This window comes from Pteropus vampyrus, unplaced genomic scaffold, assembly GCF_000151845.1.
Source record: "Pteropus vampyrus isolate Shadow unplaced genomic scaffold, Pvam_2.0 Scaffold19, whole genome shotgun sequence".
In the NCBI taxonomy this organism is placed as follows: Eukaryota; Metazoa; Chordata; class Mammalia; order Chiroptera; family Pteropodidae; genus Pteropus; species Pteropus vampyrus.
In genome coordinates, this window is record NW_011888800.1 from 8,209,193 (window position 1) to 8,233,823 (window position 24,631).

General features: G+C 36.7%; 1 protein-coding gene and 1 long non-coding RNA gene across 4 annotated transcripts in view; one reads left to right on the top strand and one right to left on the bottom strand.

The window, feature by feature from the left end:
* Window positions 1-432: 432 nt before the first annotated feature.
* Window positions 433-24,631, bottom strand: part of TTBK2 (tau tubulin kinase 2) — a 117,752-nt gene continuing 93,553 nt past the window's right edge. For all 3 annotated transcript variants that reach the window (XM_023527798.1, XM_011354980.2, XM_011354981.2), the window contains 5 exons: window positions 19,547-19,763; window positions 16,848-17,059; window positions 14,385-14,970; window positions 9,705-10,978; window positions 433-7,227 (listed from right to left, as the gene is read on the bottom strand). In XM_023527798.1, the coding sequence (XP_023383566.1) occupies window positions 6,765-7,227; window positions 9,705-10,978; window positions 14,385-14,970; window positions 16,848-17,059; window positions 19,547-19,763 (2,752 nt within the window). In that variant the 3' untranslated portion in view covers window positions 433-6,764. The remainder of the gene's footprint in view (window positions 7,228-9,704; window positions 10,979-14,384; window positions 14,971-16,847; window positions 17,060-19,546; window positions 19,764-24,631) is intronic.
* Window positions 24,465-24,631, top strand: part of LOC111736287 — a 28,249-nt gene continuing 28,082 nt past the window's right edge. Inside the window, exon 1 of the long non-coding RNA XR_002779154.1 lies at window positions 24,465-24,503. This is a non-coding gene — a long non-coding RNA (uncharacterized LOC111736287). The remainder of the gene's footprint in view (window positions 24,504-24,631) is intronic.

A 24,631-nucleotide genomic window follows, 5' to 3' on the forward strand; every position in this document is an offset into this window, starting at 1 on the left:
TGAATGCCCCTGAAAATTCCTCTGGTTCAAAGGAAGGTTATAGGTGGAAAGGAGAGGGTGGTGGGGAGCAGGAATCATTCTAATGCTACTAGGGGTGCTTCCTGCGCAGAAGGAAAAAGTACCTCCAGCTAGGGATAGAATGATGAACTGAAAAAGTGGTTATATTTGTTTGTTTTTTTTAACATTTTCAATTTTATTACACACAGAACCATCTCATATCCCTTAACCCTCGTTTCTATCTGCACAGATACTGATAAGTCGTATTCACTCCAGCGCTGCTTTTTCTAGGTCTCTTCTGGGTGTGGTACTGCATTTCTAACACCTTCTGCTCCCTTTTGATCTTGGAACCTCCGGTGTATTTAATAACTTTACTAAATTAGAAAAATACTTCCCACTTTTGAAATCCAAGCCATCACACAAATAGAACTAGAGTTTGCATGCGGAATGAATATTTTATTACTAGATTATAAAAATAAAATACAAAATAATTTTAAAACAGAACTTAAAACACTGTACAAAGCTTTAGTATGATACAAATGGGAAAATTAAATAAATAATTACACTTTTATGTACAGATGGCCTATACAAAAGCACTCCATGTTTCTGCCAATACTCTATGTCCTTGGTTGCCTGAGCAAAAATGCATAAAGAGGGCTGCTTGGAAGGGAAAGGGACACAATACCTTTGGAGGCATTTCAAAGAGCAATTTCTCATCACTCTGATTTCATGAAGACAAGGGAGAAAACTGGAATTGGTATTGCTTGACAAGAGAGTTCTGGTATGTGGTTCAATCTAACAGCTGCCAATAGTTCATAATGTTCAATATATCTAAAGTAAAACTAGGTGTTTCCCCTCCCTCTTTTTTCCTAAAAGCTGTTAACTTGTAGTAAATGGCCTAATGAAATAGGTTCTGGCTATTTTAGGAAAGGAGGAAGGAGGCCAGGGGCTGAGTATGAGAAAGAAGTAAAGGGGCTCAAGCCTGGTTTATCTGATCTGTTTTCTTCTTTGATTCACCCAAGTCAGTTTCAGAGCCCCAAGTGGCACAATTATCTTCCTATCTGTATTTCTGAATCCTTTTTACCTTACTGAACTGATTTACCTACCTGGTGAATAGTAATAGAATAGTTTTGAAAAAGTCCCAAGGGATTCCTCCTCCCTGGGTTGCTCCCTAAAATAAATCACATTCAAGTTTACCCTTGTGAGTGAGTGAAGAACACCCAGAGGGATTCCAGGTATGCTGAAGTGCTGTGCATGAAATTTTAAGGATTTAAACTATGCTATAGGGGGAAAGCATTATATGGCAAGGGTAGTTTACCAAAAATTTGGTTTACTCAATATTTTTAACTGGGTGAGTGAACACTTCTGTACACAATATAAAACAATATTAAACCACTGAAATGAAATTCCTATCCATCGCTAGTGTGTAAAATTATGTCATCAGTAAATTCTATAGTCATATGGACTCAAGGATCTGCCTCTTGAATCCTATTCCCTAGGTCAAGGAACCCAGAACTGCTGGCCTAGGGTATATGAGAGACATGTTAGCATTACCAGTGATACATACTATGCCCATACTATCACTTTCAATTAAAGAGGCAGACCCGGTTAAAGTTTCACTTCTTTTACATGTCTCTTTAAGACCAAGGATCTAGCAAAGTCTAAGGATATATTCAAATCATTACTTAATGAATGGTAATAGTTGGCTATTCAGTGTCTTGAGATTGTGTATAAGCTCAAGGAGATCTTGATCTTATTACATACTTTAATTTTCTGATCCAAATTTGCCTAAAATAATTAAATATCAAGCTTACATTTTAAAAGCCGCAGCCAATAATCACAAGTGAATTAGAAAATGCATTGATGGGCTAAGACGTTAATGTCATCACTTCATGTCTAGCCAGGGATTTTTAGTAATTGAGTTATGCAGGATCCAAATTCCCCTTTACACAAATAGGGATCCTTATCCCATGTCCTGGAGTTACCTAAGAACTACAGGAATTCCCTATATACCTCCTGCAGGTCTCTCTAGCAATGCTGGCAATAGATTCCTCTGGTTCCCAAAACGGGGTTAAATTTCTCATAATTCCAGAGGTATAGCCAAACTACTGAGAATACCCAATGATGTCTCTATACTACTTCCACCTCCTTGAGGTCCACACCAGAGTTCTGTTGGATGAGGACAGGGAAATGGAATGTCCTTAACAACCACCTGGGGGTTCTCCATGTACTACATCCTTCTATTTAGCCTGAAGACTAGAACCATCTTATTCCCTTCTCTAAGTTACAGTCTAATTATATCCCTATAGTTTCTAAACTTGGGTCCCCAATAATTGACATGTGAGCACTACGTAGCACAGTGGTTTCCATGCCTTAATCCTGTAATACTTTTTGTATTAAAACAGAGGTAACTAATTATTCTGCAAATTAATGGTCTACAGAAACAAACTCAAGAAAGTTAAACAATGCAGTTGTCAACCATTCTATCCCTCAGTGATACAGGTGCTAAAATCTCTCTCCCTTTAGGCAAAGTCCCAACACACATCTGTGATAAATGCACATAAACAGAAATGGGCAGATGTTAAGAGAGTGAATGCAAACAATTCCAAAATATATAAGCATGACAGAAGAAACAGTTCTCTAACATATGCCATGTTTTGATAGATATAAAGGAATGAAAAAAGCTTTAAAATGTGAAAACTTTGATCTCCAAGACAAAATTTAGACTTATCTACAAATAAATATATTTCGAATAGCTAGAGTAAGATGCATTTTTTTTCCCAAGCCACTAGGATCCTGTTTTTCCTATCACCAATTCCTTATGTTAGATTAAGAATGTAGTTCCTAGAACAAAGAATCCTTCGCTCTTGGGGAAAAAGCATCTGTTTTTAATTCAAATCTACTGGGTGTAGAAAAACTATTGTTTTAACTATCTGTGTCTGGGTTTATAAAACATGCACCAATGTACACTTTTTCCTTGTAGATTTGAGTATAACCATAGAAACATTCACATACAAATCTGTGGCCTGGAAGGAATCTCTGATGATTAACAAAGAACCTCAAGTTCCCATAGTGGCTAGGAGCTAAACAGAAAGAGATAACTGCACAACTAGTCCACAGCCTTAATAAGCAGCTAAGATTTGTTTAGTATTTCAAAGCAAAAAATATAAAGTGGATAATAAAACAGTGGGTCTCAATTACCACTTTGCTACTTCTTTAGGATTTGATTAACTTGGCAACTTTTACAAAAAATATTCACTTCACAACATGCAACTTAAAAAACAGTAAATGTAGCTATGCCACCGTTGGCAAGGCCAGCTTTCATACCAAGTTGAGAATAACACTGCCGGCCTAAGACTTACCATTTAAAAGTGTTTAGAGTCTGCGCTTTAAAGTTAAATTTGATATGACCCAATTTTTCTTCTTTGTTCACTGTATGTTAAATGCCTTAAAGCTGTGCAAAAGATTACAATGAGGAATTTTAATATTTTGACCAATCTGTACATATTGGAGATTTGGCAGCATAATTTACAAAGAATGCTACCTAAAGGGACTAAACCATCTTCTGTTCCACCCAAGTAATTCCAGAGATTAGACACAGAAAATAAGGGCAAGTGTGACTAGGTAACCAGTAATTTGTGATAAGAAAACCATGAGGCACTTAATTTTCAAAGGATAATTTTAACTTCTGCCTCATAATACTTTTAGTATAGTTTGGCTTGACTTTAATTAATGGTCATGACCCTCATCTTAGGTAGAATAACCAAACTGGTTTATAATTACTTGGATGATTTATACTTGTCACTGAAATCTGAAATATGCCATCACTAAAAAATAAATAAAAAATGAACTAAAAACAAAACTTGTTCTCTGTATCATACTTTAAAATAAAACAAAAACAAAAATCCTTGTGCCAAAGTGCTTTCCTCAGGGCTGCCAACTTCTCTAATTTTAGCCTAAGACACATAACATTTAAAAGCACAAACTGCTTTTAAAAACCATAAAAGTAAATCTCTATATAAAATAGTACTTAAAAAAAACTACGTTTATGTGGACCTATTGATATATAAGATATAGTCTGTATTCTTTTGAAAGTATCAAGCAGAAACATCTTTGGTTAACTCTTTCCTCTACGTTGCAAAATAAAATATTCTTACACAATGAGGCTGTTTCTGGATCTTGAGTTTGTCAGTGCCATTTAGAAAAGACGGCAACAGTGAAAAAGTTGCAGAAAAACAGAAGGAACTGAGAGAGAAAACATTAAGTAGCCATGTTGCCATCATTGTCAATATTGACTGCTAGCAGGGAAATGCCAATAAGAAAATAACACACACACCACAACTGTAGCCTCAACAGCTTGTCCAATGGTTACCATGAATACATTTCTGACTGAAGGGGTCAGGATTTAAAGCTGGCTACTTTCAGTACAATTTAGCTAATATGACAGAAAAAAGATAATTTCTTAATTGTAGATTACTTCCCCACCATCCCCTAAAAAGTGAGGCTGAAAAAGTAAAATAATAATTAAAAAAAAATTTTTTTAGATAAATTTATGTCAGACCCATGATTATCATCTCAGTTTATCCACTCTAACCATTAAGGACAAAATTATGTGATTAACATGACAAATCTTTGAACCAGTATTACAAGCACGTCCCAGTAATTTTCCCCCTATTAAAATCTTTTAAAAATGAAAATCAATTAACCTATCTTGGCTTGTTAAAGACTGCCAACTCTTGCATTATACACAAGGAAGGCAAAAAGAATCTGATATGTCACATGCCAAGAACATATTTTCAGAAAATGAAGCTAGGCAAGGCCCAAGTGTATGCGAGGCACACAATAAAAAGGAATTTTACCATTTGTGATATTGAAATTACAAATGGAGAATGAGAAAGAACAAGTTTATATAAGCATATGTTTCTCTATTATTTATAAATATTTATATAATTTACCATGAAGACATGCAAGTAGTGTTACAACAACTATTATACAATATAATACAGAAGGATCGGTCTTCCAATATTACAGTTGCTTTAGGTAAACAACAAATATGTCTTATCTATTGCATTCTTCTGTAGTACTTGAAACTGGAGAGAAATTAAGATTCCACACTATGCTACATTTCTCATGGGAGACCGAATATACCTCAATAGTGTTTTGACTTTTTTTAAAAAAAAAGCTCAACACAGATAAAGAGAACAAGGTAAGTTCAGTGCAGCTTCAGGGCAGCTATAATGCAGCATTAGAATATGTTCACTTGGTAAGGAACTATATTTCTTTTTTTTTGTTTTCCAATTCAACCATATTAGGTTTGGCAGCAAATAACAAGGTCAAAGAGAAAGCACAGATGTTTGCTAGAAGGCAAATTTCAACAACAAGCCGACCATTTTACCTGACCTTAATAAGGTCTTTACAACACAAAAAACACCTACAGAGTATAAAAGAGCCCATTTAAAAAGTCTACTATGATTTAATTTTGCCTGATTCCTGTTAGCAGAAGAGTGAGATTAGAACAAATATGATCTTCCTTACAGCTTTATAAATTGAGATTATACGGAAATCGGGTCAAGAAGCCCAAAATGTTCAAACTAAAGCCCAGGAGCAGGTAATAAAATATTAGAAGATAAATACTGAATCTAAATTAATTTCCCCAGATACTTGTTCCTTATTGGCTAAATGTATAAAATACAAAGTCTGAGGATTATAAGCCTCAACAACATCTAATTTCTATTTTGCTTTCTAAACCTCTAAAAGCATAAAGTCACATTCCACAGCTTTGTACTTTCTTGGTATCATCTTGGAGGATATTAGAAATAGCTGGTACCTAGAAGACTTAAGGAAGCAAGGTCTACTCTGGTCAGCGTTCCTTCCACAAGAAGGAAACTAACGTGGGGGATGAAGGTTCTCCTATCTTAAAGGGTATTAACCCCAACTCTGTCCCTCTCTCCCTAAAGCACTAACCTTGTAAACTTGCTTTATTTAGACTTTTCCTTTCATTACCTAAGTTTCATCAGTTATGTCTCACAATAAAAATATACTGAGAATATGGTGCTCCAACGAAAAATATTAGGGGCCTAAAAAAAAAGTAACTGGATTTGAAATTCTCAGCATGTGCTGCTAAAAGCATATCAAAATGTATTGTTAAAATAAGAGAGATTGGATCAGGTGAGAAACAGTAACTTTAAAAAAAAGTGAAACCCAGGGAGGGTACTAGGAATGAGGCAAAGTAAAGGTGTGAACTCTCAATACACTAAATAAACACACAAGTCAAATGTATGTCAGCATTGGCTCCCCAGCAACAGAGTTTTTATATACTTTAATATCAGAGCAATTTTGACTCTCCAAAGTTGGGAACTTTTGAATGAAAATATTAAAATGAGAAGTTTCACTTCTGCTATATAATCTTTTAGTAGAGCCTTAAAAAGAAGTAGGCCAGATTCCTTAAAATTCCATTCCATATCCTACCTTCAACTATCAATCCTACAAAGGCAGCCAAAAATTGAGAGTTCATTTAATGTTTCTCCCCCTTGAATTTGCTAGATTGCCCCTTCCTATGCAAAGGCATTGACTCCTGATCTGCTTGCTGCCTCCCTTAGTAATTCCTTATCATATATTTATGTCTCCTTATAAATAATTTATCATATTTCTTTTGCAAGAGAAAATCAACACTGATTTTTTTTTTTTTAAATAGACAGTATGGGGACACACATGCATCAGGTTTAGGAGGAAGATCTCACATCTTTCACAGAGATGCAGCCGGGCTCCTATCTGCTGAGTTTACTGGCTGACTTACTCTTCCCTGGAGGGGCTTTAGTGCTGGCCGAGTGGTGGTGGAGGCTGCCGGATCCTTTCAGGCCATTCTTGCTGGGTTTGCAATGCTCCTGTTGGCAGGACCTTCTAGAGGACGAAGATCCTGAGTGGCTGGGAGGTGACTTGCTTCTCCCCAGATGCGGGGATGAACTCCTCTGGTCATGGTGGGGCCGTCCAGCCCTAGACGGTGAGGAACTAGAAGTGCGAGGCAAGGAAGAGCTTCGAGGAGAGGCACTGGGACTCCTGCGAGGGACAACTGGACTCTTGGGTGGTGTTTTTGGATTGTGAGGGGATCCTGGACTCTTACACTGAGTAGTGCTCCGGGGTTTCTGAGATCCATTTTGAAGAATTTGGGCCAGGCGGGAGAATAGGTCTGAGTCGGAATTGCTACTCCCCAGGACTTTATATCTGCGGAGCCTTAAAAGAACAGAGAATTATTTTCATTTTAATTCATTTCAAATGTGTCTAATTCATGTAATTCATTTCAAACATCCCAAATCATAATGTGTATGATAAGAGTTAAAATCAGGAAACACAGGATACAGAGTTACTCTTTCACATACCAGTTGTATCACTCTGGACAAATTATTTAACCTCTCCTAGCTTTTAATGAGAATACTATAATCTCGCATTACTGAGTAGCCAAGTGCAATAACACAAGTACTCAGTTGGATGTCTGCCATTCAGAAGCACTTAAATGTTGTTAGTTCCCGTCCTCCAACAGCATATTTGCTCTTCTGATTTTAAGATTAAAATGTCTCTAGCATGTTAGCACAGGAGAGGGAGAGAGGGAGGGGGAGAAGGCAGGAACTACAGATAAAAGTATATTTCAGGTTTTTTTTACAATTTCCAAAAGAAAAGAGTAGCCACTGGTTTCTCTGGGCCTCAGTTTCTACCCCTAAAAACAGCAGAGCTGGGTTTGGGGACTGACTGCCCCTCTTACTGGCAACTGAGCTTAAGCCAAGGAGTCGAAATCTAGAGAGTATTCATATGAATAGCATATCTTCTTAGCCCTAAGTGTCTTTCTGTTTTGGCTGAAAATTCATTCAGTTTAAGAATTTAAACCTCAAACTGCTGACATGCCACTCCTTATAGAAGGAAGTAGGAGAAGAATTTCCAAGGTTCTATCAGTACATACAGGATTCAGGGAAATAAACAGCCATCATCATCATCATGAGTTAGCAACAAGTTACTAACTTTTCCTCTGAATTTTCTTTCCTCCTCCTTCCCCACCATCTACTTATTCTGAAAAATGGCATGAAACTCATTGGTATAAGCCTACCTTCATGGCTCTAATAGTAAAATTTGAAGAAATGAATAAAATAATTCCTCTGTGTCAGGACCTAAGTGGGAAAGTTGAGTTCCATCTGAGTTCCCAGATGAGTGCCAATCTGGTCAACTCTGTAATAATCTGGCATAATGCCACAGGCTTGATTTAGTTACCAAGTGTTACTTTTAAGGGACACATAAAGTGCTAAATAATAATTAAGATTTGTTTGTTGCAGTCCAAAGTAGCTCAAGCCACAGATATGTCATCTCCGTTAAGCATGGTTGCCAAGCAGAAAAAAAAGAGGGATGTGTAAATATTGCTCATGGAGTCACCTTTTTAAAATGTCTCAGCTAAATGATTGTTTACTCCTCACCATTCTTCCTGTGGAAGTCTAGTCTCGCTGGCACTTCAAATCCAATATTTAGTTAACCTTGAACCTGAAACCCTATGGCAAGTCAAAACCAAACTTACTTTAGATAAGGGCAGCTAGTTTTGCTGGGTAATGATACAGATAGAATCTCACTTTAATATACTTCAGAAATCCTTTTAACAGGTAGAGGCCTATCTAGAACAGGTTACAGTTTTCATGTAAATGTATTCTGATTTTCACTTGTTGTTAGAAGAGCTTTCCCTTTTCTTCTTCAACAATTTAGATCATTCTACTCTGAAAGTGAGTAATGGCTCTAAGGAAAGCATTCTCAACTGGTTCATCACCTCTCAACATTTTCCCCTCTTCTTCAAAATATAATCACTCTATGGTCAACAATACATGAGAATATTCAATAATCAAGTATATCATACAGTAAATATTAAAGCAGAAGCTCTACTATATATAACTGTATCTATCATCGGACCTGGGGGAATCTTCTATAGGATTTCTGTTTGTTTAATTCATTATTATCAGAAAAAACAGCACTGCTACCAGGGTCCAGTCATCAAATGATGCATTCTTTACTAGAATTTGGCATCATAATGACATCTGTTAAGAGATTCTGACTAGGCAAAGCTAGATTACTGAGTATCTAGTTAAAATAGACTGGAAAAGAAGTAACCTTTGTTACATGCTAGTAAGTACTGCAAGCTTTAGATGTACGCTATTTTATTTTATCCTCCCAAAACCACCAGGCAGGAACAGTGGCTAGTCTCTCCTCTAGCAATTTATCAGAGGCACTTGAGAGGTCCCCAAGGAAAGACTTGAGTTGCCTTTTTTCCACCAGAAGCTTGACTAGGTCTGGCTGATAAGCTTTCTTTTGGAGGAGCTTTTCTTTTGCAGAGACTGGAGAGGATGATTCGAAAGTTGAGTCTATTTCTTGTGCTAAAACAGGGATTCGGCTGTGTCTAGTTTTAGTATTCGAAATCTAGTCGAATACTCTCTAGATTTCGACTCCTTGGCTTAAGCTCAGAAATTGAGGTTCACACTGCTAGAAAGTGGGAAAGCTAAGAATTAACCTGGATCAATGTGACCCCTTCTACTACACTGTGCTATGAGGCTTGGTAAAGGCAGGGAAGGAAGTAGATGATCAGAAGAAGCAGGCAACAAAGAAATGATACTACTGATATATTCAGTCAAGCAGAAACAGAAATATTGCTACACACTTAACATAGGGAAAGCTTATAACATTACCTGGCTTCTACTCCAGGTCTCATGGGTGGCTTTCCTGGAGGTGGCCGAGGCAAAAACTGAGATGAAGTCGAGCTATTCACTTGATCTGTGTTGACCCATGACACTGGCCTTGGAATTTTGCTCTTTCTGCACTGGGAGATGATGGGTGACAGAAAGCTATCTTCAGCTGACCTGCTCAGTGGGGAGTCTACAGCCAGTCTTGAAAAGGGAGTGAAGACTTCTTCCTCAGAAAAGGGAGCAGGAACAGTGGCTAGTCTCTCCTCTAGCAATTTATCAGAGGCACTTGAGAGGTCCCCAAGGAAAGACTTGAGTTGCCTTTTTTCCACCAGAAGCTTGACTAGGTCTGGCTGATAAGCTTTCTTTTGGAGGAGCTTTTCTTTTGCAGAGACTGGAGAGGATGATTCGAAAGTTGAGTCTATTTCTTGTGCTAAAACAGGGATTCGGCTGTGTCTAGTTATAAAGGATGACCTAACCACATCCTTCCGAGGTGGGGGACAGTGTTCACTCTCTGAAACACAATGATATAGTTCTCCATTTCTAGGGACAATTTTCTCTTTCTTACCCTCTTGATGCAAAAAAGTAGGGAGGTCTCCTTGATGACCTGGCAAGTCTTCGCTTTTGATGCCATCATCTTTAGATATCTTACTTTTTTGCATTGCTGCCACCTGCCCTATTTGTCCTTCAACATGTGGGTCAATGACTCGTGGAGAAATTTCTGAAGTTCCAACTGCCAGAAGCTTCATTATCTCATGATTTTTGTCCTGATTTGGCACCACACTAAAAGTCTGTGACTTTGTCATATCGAGAGGTTCAGTAGTAGCTGAGTGATCCCTTTCCACAGTTACCAAATCTCCTGGGAGAGGAGCGATCTCAATATAATGCTGCCCTTTACTTAACTTTGCATCTTCATTATCTGACCCTAGAAGAATGCTTTTCTCTTCAGTTTCTCTAGGGAGACTCTCAAACTCCCTCACTGACAGTCTGTTATGGTCAGGAAGGTCTTTTGGCCCCAGATCTTGGGATGTGTCACACTCTCTAATATTGGGTAACATATCATGACCAATATGATCTATCTGAAGCCCCAAGTCTATTCTGCTTCCTCCACTAGGAGGCTCTCCCTCTGTCACAACCAAGCCAGAGAAGTTCTCCCTTGGAGAGTAAAGTTCCACAGTGGGCTCCACAGGATGAAGGTCTTTCTTTTCTGGCTGGTGACCATAGTGAAAGCTTCCTGAAGTTGATTGTGTAGATGCCACAGAAGGTCTAGGAATTGTAATCTAGAAAGAGAAAAGAAAAAAAGTTAAAATGTAATAATGTGGAATATAAATGAAGATGCAGGATTTGAGATTTAACACCTAAAATTCTAATTTATAAGACGAACTCAGATGTTGACCAGATCTGCCCAATTCATACTTAAAATGAAAAATTCTGAAATAGAATGTATGACACACAAGTTCCCTACTCAGGAACTGTACAGCACAGTCCCCTCTGAGGTTCACCTCTGCTTTTTCTTTAGCCTCTGTGTTCTGGAAGACTGATTTCTACAAACTGCATTATCCAGGCTCTCTTCCCTTCTCATTTCTGGGTTTGCCCAATGGGCAGTACCAACAGAGAATCAGAGAGTTTGACGAGAAAAAGATCTGGGTATCAATTCTCTCTGCTTCTTCCCCAAGGAACTGCAGGTTTCGTGGTGGCTACATTCCACCATTCCTGGCCATAGTTCCTGTCACACGGCCCCACTCCCACAGATATGACTCTCACCAGGTTCTACTAACAGTCCCTCTTCCTCCTCTTAACTACACCTACACATCTGTAAAAAGTTCCTGTGATTAAATTCTCTCCAAGCTCTTTTGAGTGTGCCAGCTATTTCCTGCCAGAATAGATGCAGGATTATAGGAAAAATTATTGGCAAATTATTTTAAGTTGAAAAATTCCAAATTTACATGCATTTTGTTATTTCCCATAAATTCTATTAATCAGACAACATTAGGAATATTATATCTTCCTATAAGCAAAGATATATAAAAATGTTTATTAATGTTCATATTACCCTTAATTTTTAAAGGTCAAGCTTGTGATAAATGAAATTCTATTATCCTTCTACTAAGGTCATTTCAATTCCATCTGAATAAGATTTTTAATATCTAATAAGAATGTCCTTTTTAAGGTAACTAAAGTTTGTACATCTTCACAGTTGTTAAGAGACATGTAAGGAGGCAGAAAATGTCAACCACATAAACTGATGAGGAAAACAGCTTTTTTAAAAAAGTGAATAAGTCAAATCACTTAATGATGCCCATTAAGTTCTAGGAAAACCATAATAACTGGTCTGCATTCAAAGTAAAATGAATTTGGAACTGTCATGGGAGATTTTGCTTAGACTTCATCTCTAGTCCAAGGACACCAAGAAATCGGTATGGTTCCAGAATCAGATAAGTTGTTTGTATCTGCTTCTCTGCTGTGTCAGGAATAGAGTTAGGTTTAAGAAAATGTAAAGCTTATCCTAAGCCCAGACCAGGGAGAAAATACCTAACTAATATTCTGGAATAGCTCCTGAATGGAAGCAGTATCCTGAGGATCTGTCGGGTTAATCCCAGGTGGGCTATTTGGGTTCACACCAGAACTCAGTACATTTTACCTTCACATCATCAAAAAAAAAAGAGAAAAGCCTGAGAAAAGATACAGACTAACAAACTGTTTCCTATCAAAATATGTCTTAATTTAAAATATTCAATTAGAACAGTAATATGGTTTATCATATCATCCAAGATAAAGCATACAGAGCTGCAAGAGATCTGGAAAGACTACTTGGCAGTATTCCTTATTTAATGTGCCTGTAGTAAGCTAAGGAAGTGATAACATCTGCTTTATAAAAGTACACTCTGAATTTAAGCCTCAAGAAGAGAATCAAGATAAATATATTTTTATCACAAGCTCCTCATAATGAAGGAAATAGTAAGTTTAATACCTTAGACATAAGTAAAAAAAGCGATGCACTTGACATTTCTTTAGAGACCTTCAGTTAAGAAAAATATTTCAGAATACTTGAAAATAAGGTCAAACTTATAATATCAAATATATCAATACAAGTCTTTCAACAACGTAATAGAATGTTTCAGATGGTGTTTAGAGAACCATGAGAACAATCTTTGTGGACAGGACAGTATTGATGGGAGACAACAAAAAATACTAGGAGAAATCGAGCCAAGGCTTTAGAAAACCTTTATGAAGGAAAGGACACCAGAATGCTATATAAAAAAAAAATGCTTGAACAATGGTCAGTACATAGCATAACAGAATCAAAGAAAAGAAGAAACAAAACCTGAGAAGGAATGGAAAGAGAAAAGGTGGGATGAAAAAAGGGATACAGGGAAGGGAGGGAAGTGGTTAAGACCTGCCTCTAATCCACAGGGTACCTTTGTACAACTTGAAAAGGATGCTCTTCGAAGAGGAAACAGCCCCATATAAAGTTTGGCTAGCAAAATTTGAGCTAGATTTCAGCCCGAACTGCTCCTTTGGCTAGGCACGCAGTAAACAACCTGTATAACTATACAAAACAGTCCTGGGAAAGAAGGAAAGACCAACTAACTGATGAAGAATGAGGCAGGAATTTATTTCTCTATTTTAAAGTGCAGTTAAGTTCCTACAGAGCTGTACACAAAATCAAATTTTGTTATCTTTTCTCAATGTTTTACACCTGCATGAGAAATTGTGTTCTAATAGAAAACATTTCAGCCTGGAGAACAACGTTGTTTCTGGTGAGTTGGAAGAGAGGGCTGCTAGATGATTATGGAATTTAAGGACACCGGGTACTTCCACCCATGTAAGGACAGCTGTACCTGCTGGTGGCTGAGCCTTATATACACAGTTCCTTACTGCCTTCATATCTGGATTTTCTGGAGCTCTTGCTGCTCACACAGTCACAGGGGGCAGCACTGCTCACTAAAAACAAGTGTCAACAGGCTGATGCCCAAACTGAGAATGCCCAAACTGAGAATGCCCAAACTGAGAATGCCCAAACTGAGAATAAAGTTTCCTCAAAATGTTCCTTTGCAGAAGACCTGCATCAGTTACCTTCAGCTGCTTGCTAAAATGCAGATTCCTGGACTCACTCTATTCCAGACCTACTGAAGCAAAAGTTCTGGAAGTGAGGCTGGGACTCTGGATATTAAACAATGGAAATCAAAGCTGTAAAACTATTGTTTTTAAGAAGAATGTAAAATATGAGCAATTTCCAGGTGATTACAAAAGAGAAAGGGGGGAAAAAAGTATTAGACGTAGCAACCGAATAAAGCAGAAACCATGAATGGTTAACTATATGCCTTCCTCACCATATTTGTAATGTAGAAATTAAAAATCTCTAGAATTACAAGTTTTTTTTTTTAATCATCTTATATATACACACAAAAATAGATAGATCTTGGGGTCTAATTATCAATGTTACTCTAAAATTAGGCTATAATGATATTTTTGTACACTGAGCTGCTGTCCTGACAGGAAACCTCAGTTTTTGAGAAATTTCATATTGGAAGACTGACTATACAACTTAGTGCAGACATCATTCCTTATAGCCATTTGCCAAAATTAGACCTCTGCTGAAGAACCTTAGTTGACCAACTGTTAGTCCTTTCTTAACAGCACCTTGAATGGATAACAGAAAAATGACAGGAACAAATGTCTTACCGCTGTAAGGGGTCCTTCCGCTTGCGCCTCCATTGGACTTGTGGGTGTTGCTGCAATAAACTGACTAGCAGATCCAGCCTGGAGTTCTAGCCTATCTGTATACTGTTCTGAAGCAGCAGTGGCAGGGCATTCTCCAGAAAGTGCTAAGATCACACCTGAGGTTTCCTTCTTTAAATGAATATTTTCTGCCCAAGGACCAAATTGGAGCTTTTCATCTTGAGGTGATTCTTCTAGGACTTGAAGTACTTCTGGCTCTTCATCAGAAGGGCTTCCTGTTGTTTTATGACCTAAAGCCTCATTTGCTCTAAAATCCTGAAGGTCCTGCTCCTTGTCCACAATCACCCATTCTTTGGAATCATCCTGCTTGCAGGAGCTCAAGTTAACAGCTATAAATCCATTGCTGCCACCACCATCTGCCTGCTCAGGGGTGTTGGCAGAGGCAGGCTTAGAAGCATCTGGAAGATATTCTTCATCATAGTGCCAGATGTGGTCAGTATGGGCCCCAGCAGGAACACAAGGCTTATGAAGCAGAGCAGGAAGAACAGATTCCTTTCCTGCACTGGAATCTTTCTGCATTTTCTCCAGGCTTAAGAAAACAGAGAAAAGTTACTCGATTGTCCAAGGGGAAAATTATATAACCTATAAGCTCTATACAGAACTAACATTCATACACAGATGAGAGAAAGTATAGATAAAGCATAAGGAAAGTTAATAATGCTCTTCTTCACCTGTCATAATTCTGTTTTGGAAGATGTCTCTCTTGCTGCAGGGCAGGAGAGAAGCCTAACTGGGTTGCCTTGTATGATCCATTTCATCTTTGCTTTGCCATTTCAATCACATTTCCCTCTGCATTCTCTGAGAGACTGAGAAGAACTTACCCAAGGGGCTTTTGCCTCACCAGAAGTCCCAAGAAAAGAAATAAAAAAGCCAGTATACATAAGGCAAATATTTTCTGCCTTTGTTTTGTCTTTAGAGATGTATGTAAATGTACACTCATTCAAGGACACTCCTCCAAAGGCAGGGCTTTGGAGAAGGTACTGTACCTGCCAACCACACCTGGCCCAATATGCACGCAGAACTCCATACATGGTGGTAGTGGGGTGGTGATGGTGATTTGAGGGAAGTATATTTTCAGTTTTCTTGGATTAAGAGGCAGTTGACATTGTATATAAATCTCTCTGCTTTCTGAGAAGCAGGCAATAGTGTGACTGGTAGTATCTGGCAGCATTGGTTTCTGAGAACTGATCTCATCTGTAGGGATGCAGTTTAAGCAATACCTTTTTTTCTTTCCTTAAGTCTGTAATTAGGTGCTTCCATTTCTTCAACTGTTCTCTCATCATTCTAGGTCCTGGTTTGAGTTCATTTTCTTAGATTACTTGTCTTCTCAACTCTGTCTTATCTCTCAGCTCTTTCCCCAGCATGGATGCTCTTTTTACTTCCATTCTTTTGTTAGACTAATTCTTTAGCAAACTAAGCTTTTATCCCTGTTGCATCTATATTTATTCCTAATCTTAGCCATAACTCATGCTTAAATACTGCCCCAATCCAAGTCTATCCTTTTGATCAATGTGTAGATACAAGCTTAAGCACATATTACCATGAGTTTACCATGTGAGAAAAAATAGACATATATGAATGACTGTTTAAGACTAGACTAGACCAGAATGGCTGAATTGTCTTTGGACACAGTAACTACTATGTTAGTCAAATATATGGTCCTTCTAACCTAATATTTCATAGCTAATGGTAGCCACCAGGGATACAGATGAAAGAGTGTTACTATTATTAAAGTCACTCAGGTCTTAATATTACTAAAGCCTTCTATAATTCATAAATACATCCCAAATTCTTTTTTGAGTTTCATTCTGTCTTCTGCTATCAAAGGTTGAGGGTAATGGGCCTCATAACTACGAACTACAAAGTCATTCCCAATGTCCATAGTTTTCTAAGTTCCACCTTCCCTTCTGTGCAGAATGATAAACTTCCCGCGCCTATTTTTCCTACAGCACTTACTCACACAGAAGGCCGTCATTAAATTGAATTGTTTTGCCTGTCCCCTATGTATAAATTACTTTTTCCTTCCTTCATGTACTCCCCTCCTTCTTGCCCTCTCCAACACTATACTGCATCTTCTCCATTACAATAAAAGAGAGCACTTTCCAAACAAAATCACTCCAAATTGTTCGTTTGATTTATATCTAGTATTATGAAGTTACCTGCTCCTACTGCTCAACTCCCAAAGCCAAAGGCTATGTTATAGAGTTTATAACAATATTAGGAGACAATTCACATCAAGAATCAGGATGATAATTTAAAATATGGATGAAGATGAGAGATTAATCAAATCAATGCTACAAAAATGCAGTTTATTTTAAAAGACTTTACGTAATAGAAATAGATTTTAAAAATTTTTTAAAAAGTATCTTAGTTGCTTTAAAAAAAAAAAAGGGAAAACTTTTATACCAAGTCTCAAGAAACTTGTCAGTATCTGGCTTTGGCTCCAATGTCAGACGTTTTTCCAGCTCAAAGCTGTGGATAGAACGTAACTTTCGCACCAACGGAACATCTCTGTCTGGCTGAGTAATCTCTGAGCGGACACGAATCGGTGAACCGAGGCTTGGAGCATTCAGAATACCATTTGCTTGACCATGGCTATTCTCCTCTTCAGTAGCAGCCTAGACAAAATATTAAAAAGAACAAATGAACGAATGAACGAACAAAAGAAGAAAAAACACTGAAGTTTTTATTGCAAGCCTTTCAATATATTGAAAGCAAATGACTAGGATGTGTTTTCAAAAATTAGGATATTTGAGCTAGTTTACTTCATTACAAATTTGTCTATTAACCCTTTATTAAATGAGTTTTCTTAATTTATTTGCAGTTTCAGTATTATTTCATTTTTTTATATTTTGGTACAAAGATAAACTATCTAAATATGTTTAACAACCTTAGCTTTTGGTATTATGTCTAACTAGATGCTTGCAGGACCCCAGTCCACTAAACTAAAACTTGGAAAGGGCATTCTCTTTGGGACATAAGTGGTCTCATACAAGGTAGGAGAGGTTGCCAAGCCTAAATAGTTGCCATGCTCCTTCTCTAAAAAACAAAGAAGAAGAAAACCTGGTGTTCAACAGTAAGGAGCTGGGCAAGGCAGAAGGAGGCTGAGCATCAGACAGCACAAAGGGGTGGGGCTACCTAAGGACAAATGCCTACAGTACCACAATTGTTAGGATAATTAAACTTTATACCAGTAGTCAGGTAAGAAAGGGAAGTCTGGGACATCTATTCTGATTAAAGGTCCTCAGAAGATATCCCAAGCAGGATAAACAAAAAGAAATAAATGATTGGACACACTGTAGTTAAAATGCAGAACATCAAAGACAGGGAGAAAAGCTAAAAAGTAGCTGGGAAGGGAGAATGGGTGGAATGATCATCTACAAAGAAAAAAAAAACAATGAGAGTAACAGCAGACTTCTGAACACCAAGAGTTGAAGCCAGATTAAAAATAACTGTCAATCAAAAATTTTGAACCCATAAACTATCTTTAAAGAATGAGGCTGAAAAAATACATTCACAGTTAAGTAAAAATTGAGAAAGTCCTCTACCAAAAGACCTCAACTAAAGGAACTTCTAAAGAAAATATTTCAGAAAGAAAGAAGATGAGTCCCGACTTTCAAAAATGCAAGGAAATGGTAAACATCTTTGAAAAATACATACTAAACATTACTTGTATGAAAGAACACCACCACTAATCTAATTTGAGTAATTTTCTTAAAAAAGAGAGAATTAAAAAATAGAAGAGAACTAATAGAGATTAAGTAGTGATAATGGGGTGAAAGAAAACCAAAGTACTTACACTCTATGTCAAGTGTCATTTCACTCTTGCATACAGACACTCATATAAGCTGACAACTAAAGGTTTTTTACTGTAAGAACAGTTTGCTCCTGGTGCCATAAAGACAGCCACAGCTGATATTACAATAATCTGACACCAACTCCTTGACTTTTCACTACTTATTCCTGATTACTCTTAGTCCAGATAGTGTTTATTCAAATAGCAAAACCAAAGAGCGGCATATCACATCTATGCAGGGAATGCTTTTGCAAATGACTCCCATAACTGAAAGTATATACTGCCAAGTTTTTAAATTATATAGTTTAACAATATAGTGTGTGTGTGTGTGTGTGTGTGTGAGTGTGTGTGTATTCCAAAGACAGGCCAAGCTCCTCAGAAGTGATCATAGAGGATTCTTTTCAAGATAAATTACCCATTCATAAAGCATGACTACCCAACTTTCTATCAATCATGTTAACAGGCATGAGCCCAAAGTCTCATTTTACACATATAAACTTAATCTCCTTTGCAACTAAATTATTATAAAAACATAGGAAGCACCCAAAACTGACTGACTTCTAATTACTTGCCCCTCTATGCCATTTATCTTCATCTGATCTATAAAAACAAAAATGACAAGGAACAGTAAGATCAGAGAGAAATGTGGGGATAATCTGACCCAAGATTACTAAAAATTAACCACTTGGGGAGGATTGTTTTATGAACTATATAGATGTCTAACCAATATACTGTACACTTAAAACTAATTTAAATAAATTTTAAAAAATTAATCATTTAATTCAGAAATCTATCTCTCCATACTTATATGTGGACCTGCTTATAATCCTAATGAAGATCATGTCATTTGTTCAATATCCACTTTGTCAACCCATAAACAGTTTGATGCTTCCCACTTCCAATCATCACTCCCTCACCTCCATTTGAGACAGTTTTCAGAATGGGTACTCTTAGCTCCATTGGTCCACACTATAGGAAGGGCCCAGAGTATTTTCACATTATTTGGAAAGACTATTAACTTCTGTTCTATAGATATCTCTTCTTTTAGTCTGAGTGTTTAGTTATTTTTTTAAAATACCTTCATCTTTTCCACAAAATACAAGATGAAGATTAATGTTTGGTGTCCATACACAGGTGTTATGGGCAAAATTAGCAAAAATATTATAATTATAAATATAGAAATAACGAGCAATAGAATGTTGTGTCTACCTGTCATTCGAAATTGAGAATCAGGACACTTTGCAAGAGCAACAGGAGAATAATAATAAGCACATAGAAAGATATCACTTCCTATGCAAGAAATATGCACCTTACAAATCCCAAGCTTTATCTTGTTTCTGTTGACATCTATCTCTTCCCAGACATCCTTCTCCTGGGGACGAGGGTGTCCTAAAGATCCAGGCAATTTATCTGGTGACACACCAACAGGGATGCCATTCTCCCCATCACTAAGCTGTTCATCTGGAAACACCTCATCTGTATTTTCTCGAAGCAAGTCTCCTGGGATGGGAGTGGCATTGGCAATTCTAAAAATGAGGGGTAAAAAAAGGCAGAACTTAAAAACACCAGAATCAAAAATTACTATGAGACTATCCTACATTTTGTTTCTGGATTTAAATGATGACATCTATATATCATAAGAGAGTAAAAGGAAACAAAACGAAAATCCTCGGAAACAGGCCATGAAAGTTCTACAAAATAAAACATCTACATTTTGATCAATAGAAATTTCAAGCTGATATTAAAAGCTGATATAAAAATACAAATTCTAATACAATAACTCATTTATTTAATAATCACTTTAAAAGTTAGAAGTATTTGATATATGTCCAAGAAGTCTTTGTCAATTTTAATATTTTTTATTCTTTACCCATTTTTCTTAGAGAATAACAAAAATTATAAACAGGAAAATGTTAAGTGACATAATGATATAACCATGTATCAGATCAATCAGTTATACATTTTTTAATAGTGTGAAATGTGCATTTGTTTTTTCATTTACAGACTTTTCTCTAAGTACCAATTACATACAAGGCCCTAGGGGCATAAAGAGGAGGAAGAGAATTCTTGCCTTTAAAGGAAAACTAGGAATTCTGCAATTATACAGTTCATACATTCTGCATGAACTGACTGGGAACAATACAGAAAATATTAATTGGCACTCTGTCTATACATTTCTTTCAAAGTAACTTCATGTCCTGTTTACATGGTTGGTCATCTCTCTCTTAGACTTCTGACCTCTGAAGAATTTTTCTAGTTCTCAGTTATCATTCCCTAAGTGATCCAGCCCCTGCCAACTCTAATGTTCTATAACTCTATACTCTATAGTCTTTTGGTTTTGTTTTTTAAATACTGCTTACTGAACACAATATTTGGCACACAATGAAACCTTTTCTTAAAAGTGATCTGGAATGTCTAAAAGTAGAAAAAACAGTCTTTGGTATATTATCCTAACACAATTATTATGAGTGGTAAAATAAGCATCTTCTCAGTGAACCACTCTTACTTAGAGTTAACAGTTAGACCCTGGCCCTGGTGTCATACCTATGTCATGCTGAGAGAAAAAAGATCAGTCATTTTTCAGAGACTTGTTCTACCAGATTTGATGACTGTCACTAGCACCTCTCCCTCCCAGGGGTCAGTGCTAGAAGATGAACTTCTTTATCAATAGGTTAGAGGTAAATAATCTAGAAAAACACTGATAAAGACTCCCAGGAAAAAAACCTTATAGCCTTGGAAAGTAGTACTTGTAGCTCTGATAAGAGGAAAATGTTTAAAGGGTAGTTGGCCTAAAATAGTTCGAATGAAAGGATTATAAAAGAAAAGTTCAGAAACAAACTGGCTATTAAAAGATTTTTCAGATCTAAGTTTAATATAATTTATTTACTATGCCAAGAATTACATTGGACACTAACATATATTGTTATGTAGTAATGCAAATGTTTACTGGAAGAATTCTTTCTATGCCTGAGAAAAGAGGCTGGCAAAAGGATGAATATTTGACTTCAGAAAGCTCAATCAACCAGCCCCACATTTTCCCTCCATTTTAATCACTCAGTGTTCTTCTAAATCTTTTTTTACTTGTGCCTAGCTACTATTGTGCTTCTTTCCAACTACCCCAATTCCTTGGCATTTTCTTCTTCTACTCCTCAGGAGACAAACTATATCTCCACCTATGAAACTGCTTCTATTTTTACTCTATCTTAGTTTCTTTTGTCTCTTATGCTTCAGTATAATAGCACACACTTCAAGGAACTCTTCCATTTTCTCTATGTAGACTCTCTTCCAAATAAATACAGATATGTATTTATTCTCTTATTTTTACTCCTTACATAATAATTATCTTCTTCCTTCTCCCAAAACTTGAATCCTAATCTGGAGTTTGAGGTAAAGAATTACTTCCCAGGAAAATCATATTATGTTAAGGAATAAAAATGAGTGAGAATGTGTATGTGAGAGAATTATTAGCACATGGTCTGTGTTTGCAGGCAAGGTATAAATTATAGAAGCAGACTGGGGGAAAAAAAGGAGATGTATGGACAAACAAGAAAAGTGGAAGGATGGACATCTTTTTCACATTTCTTTTGTCATAATCTAAGTCAGGGGTTGTCAAAATAGGGCTTGTCAGCCAAATCTGGCCTGCTCACCTATTTTTGTTAATAAAGTGTTATGGCACACAGGTATGCTCATTTGTTTCCATATTGTCTATTGATGCTTTAGCACTACCACAGCAGCAGTAGTGATGACAGAGACAACAGAGCCCACGAATTTATCTGGCCCTTTACAGATAATGTTAGCTTATTCCTGATCTAAAGCATCCTCTTTCCTACCTTCTCATGAACTTCTTTTCTCCTTCTACTAGAAATTCAGAGTTATAGGACATAAATTATCATTTTTTCTTTTTAACACTGATTCTCTAGAGTTTTCCAGATATTTGTCCATATCACCTACAAACAGCAATAACTCAGAGTCAGCAAATGTTTTTTTAAAGGGCCAGAAAGTAAATGGTAGGCTTGTGGGTCTAACTCTGCAGGCAAGATTCACTGATGGTTGCTAAATATAGTGGGTAAAAGTATGATGAAAAACGAGGAATAGTCTCAAAGTATCTTCCCACAAGATATTACTTACAAAGGGAAAAATAGTAACTTTACAGTGGAGAAATCTGGCTAACATTACCTTAACAAGAGTATCAATATTAATATCTTCAGTAATAAGACATTATGTACCTCCTTAATGCCATAAATTTCCTTCTGATCTGGGTTTAAATGTACCCCACAGATTCTATGTAATATTTTAATTACCACTATTTTCCCTATGACTCCAGTTTGTATTTTCCTTTTCACCCAAGAGTAGTTTAATAGGAGATTTTTAACTGGAAGGGCCTTTGACATTTTTGTTTTTGTTAGTAATTTCTAGTTCTATTACAGTGTGATCAGATAGTGTAATATTTCTGCTTTATGGAACTATGGATATGTTTTCTTGGTGACTTAAACCAATCAATTTTTGTGAATATCTCCAAGGCACTTGAGCAGAAGATGCAATCTCTATCATCAAGGTGTAGAGTTTGAAAAATATGCATAAGATCTAACTTACTGATCACGTTGTTTGTCTTCTGTTTCTCCTTTGTTCACTCGATCTGTCTTGAACTGAATTCTTATTAAATCTCCAATTACTAGTGCATTTCTATCTATGCCTCCTTGAATCTCCTATAACTGTTGCTTCCTAAAGGGGACTGTTGTAATTCCGGTGACTAAATATTAATAAATACTATATAAATACCTATTTGTTGTATGTCTTTCTCTATAAGATGGGTATTTATAAACTTGTTTTTGTCTCAATTTATAAACTTTTTCCCCTGGTATTTTGGTTTGCCATTTTGTTTCAATGGTCACCCTTTGGACATATACCCTTTTAAATGCTCTTAGTCCCCGTTTTCTTATTTAATATTTTACTATTGAGTTTCTCAGTTTTAACTGGTATTGTTTTTCTTCTTCAGGGACTCTAAAACTAATGCTATTCCTTCTCTGCCTGCCTCTCATTTGCACTACTTTCTTGCTAGCTTTTTAAAATGATTTCTTTGTTTTCATTCTCTTGGGGATTTCCCCCCTGATTTTATTCAATGCCCTTTATTAAATAGTCATTGAGTCTATTCTCTTTTTGTGTACTTTGTAATTTATTCAATTCTGAGATATCTTTTCCTTCCATTTCTGTCCTGAGTTCAATCAACTTTCATTTCATTTCTTCCTCCCTCTTTTCCTTTACCTTTTTCTCTCCCTACTCCCCGCTACCCTCTGCCCTTTTCGGTCTATTTCTTTAAAAAAAATTTTTTTAAACTTGTTTTTCAATCATAGTTGACATAAAATGTTAGTTTCAGGTGTACAACATAGTGACTAGACATTTACATACCTTACAAAGTGATCACCCTGGTAAGTCTAGTACCCATCTGACACCACAAAGTTATTACAATATTGTTGACTATATTCCCCATGCTGTAGTTTACAACCCCACTGCTATTTTTATAACTGGCAATATGTACTTCTTAATCTCTTTCACACTCTTCAGCCATCCCCAAGAAGTCTATTTCTATTTTTAGGTTTTAAATTTCTGATTTAAGGTGATTATATGTTCAAATGAATAAGTATATTCAATTCCTTTTGGGGATTTGTCTTACGGTTTTCTTCCTCATGGTTGTTTTTCTGAGAAGAAATTTTCTTAGTTAACATGTGTTAGATTTTCTTTTCTTATTTTTTACAATAACACTATGGATCTTTAAAATCTTTTTCTTGTTCATTTTTGTGTTATTGGAGTGTTTTACAAGATTCATAGTTTAATTAGTGCCCTCTTCTGTCAGTAGAGCATATAATCCAAACCCCTAAGTGGATTTTTATTTGTTTTTGTGGTCAGGAGAGATATTGTATGTCCTATAATTTTATAGTTCTCTTTTCTTGTAGGTACATTTTATCTCCACATTTGCCCCTCTGCAGTAATTGATTTATTGCCTTTCAGCTCCAAATTCATCCTTTTTGCTTGTTCTGTGAAAGCAGATCTGAGACCTTTAAATAGAGAGAAATTGCTAGAGGAAATATTTTGCTTTGGGTTCCAGCGTATAGCTTGGCAAGCTTCTCTAGCATGTTTGGCTTTCTCCAGTGCAAGGCTCCTGCAGCACTGCATCATGTCCATGGCTTGTCTCATATAGACAGCAGTGACTAACAGCTTGCCTGAGGAATCCCCACTACCCAGAAGTTTTTACCACATTCCTAACGATGGTAGGTGAACACACGATGTAAATGTATATATGCCTTACTGTTAAAATGTACAGCTGAAACTTACTGGATTTTGTTAACCAAAAAGGGAGGGAGGGAAGAAGGAAGGAAGGAGGGAGGGAGGGAGGGAG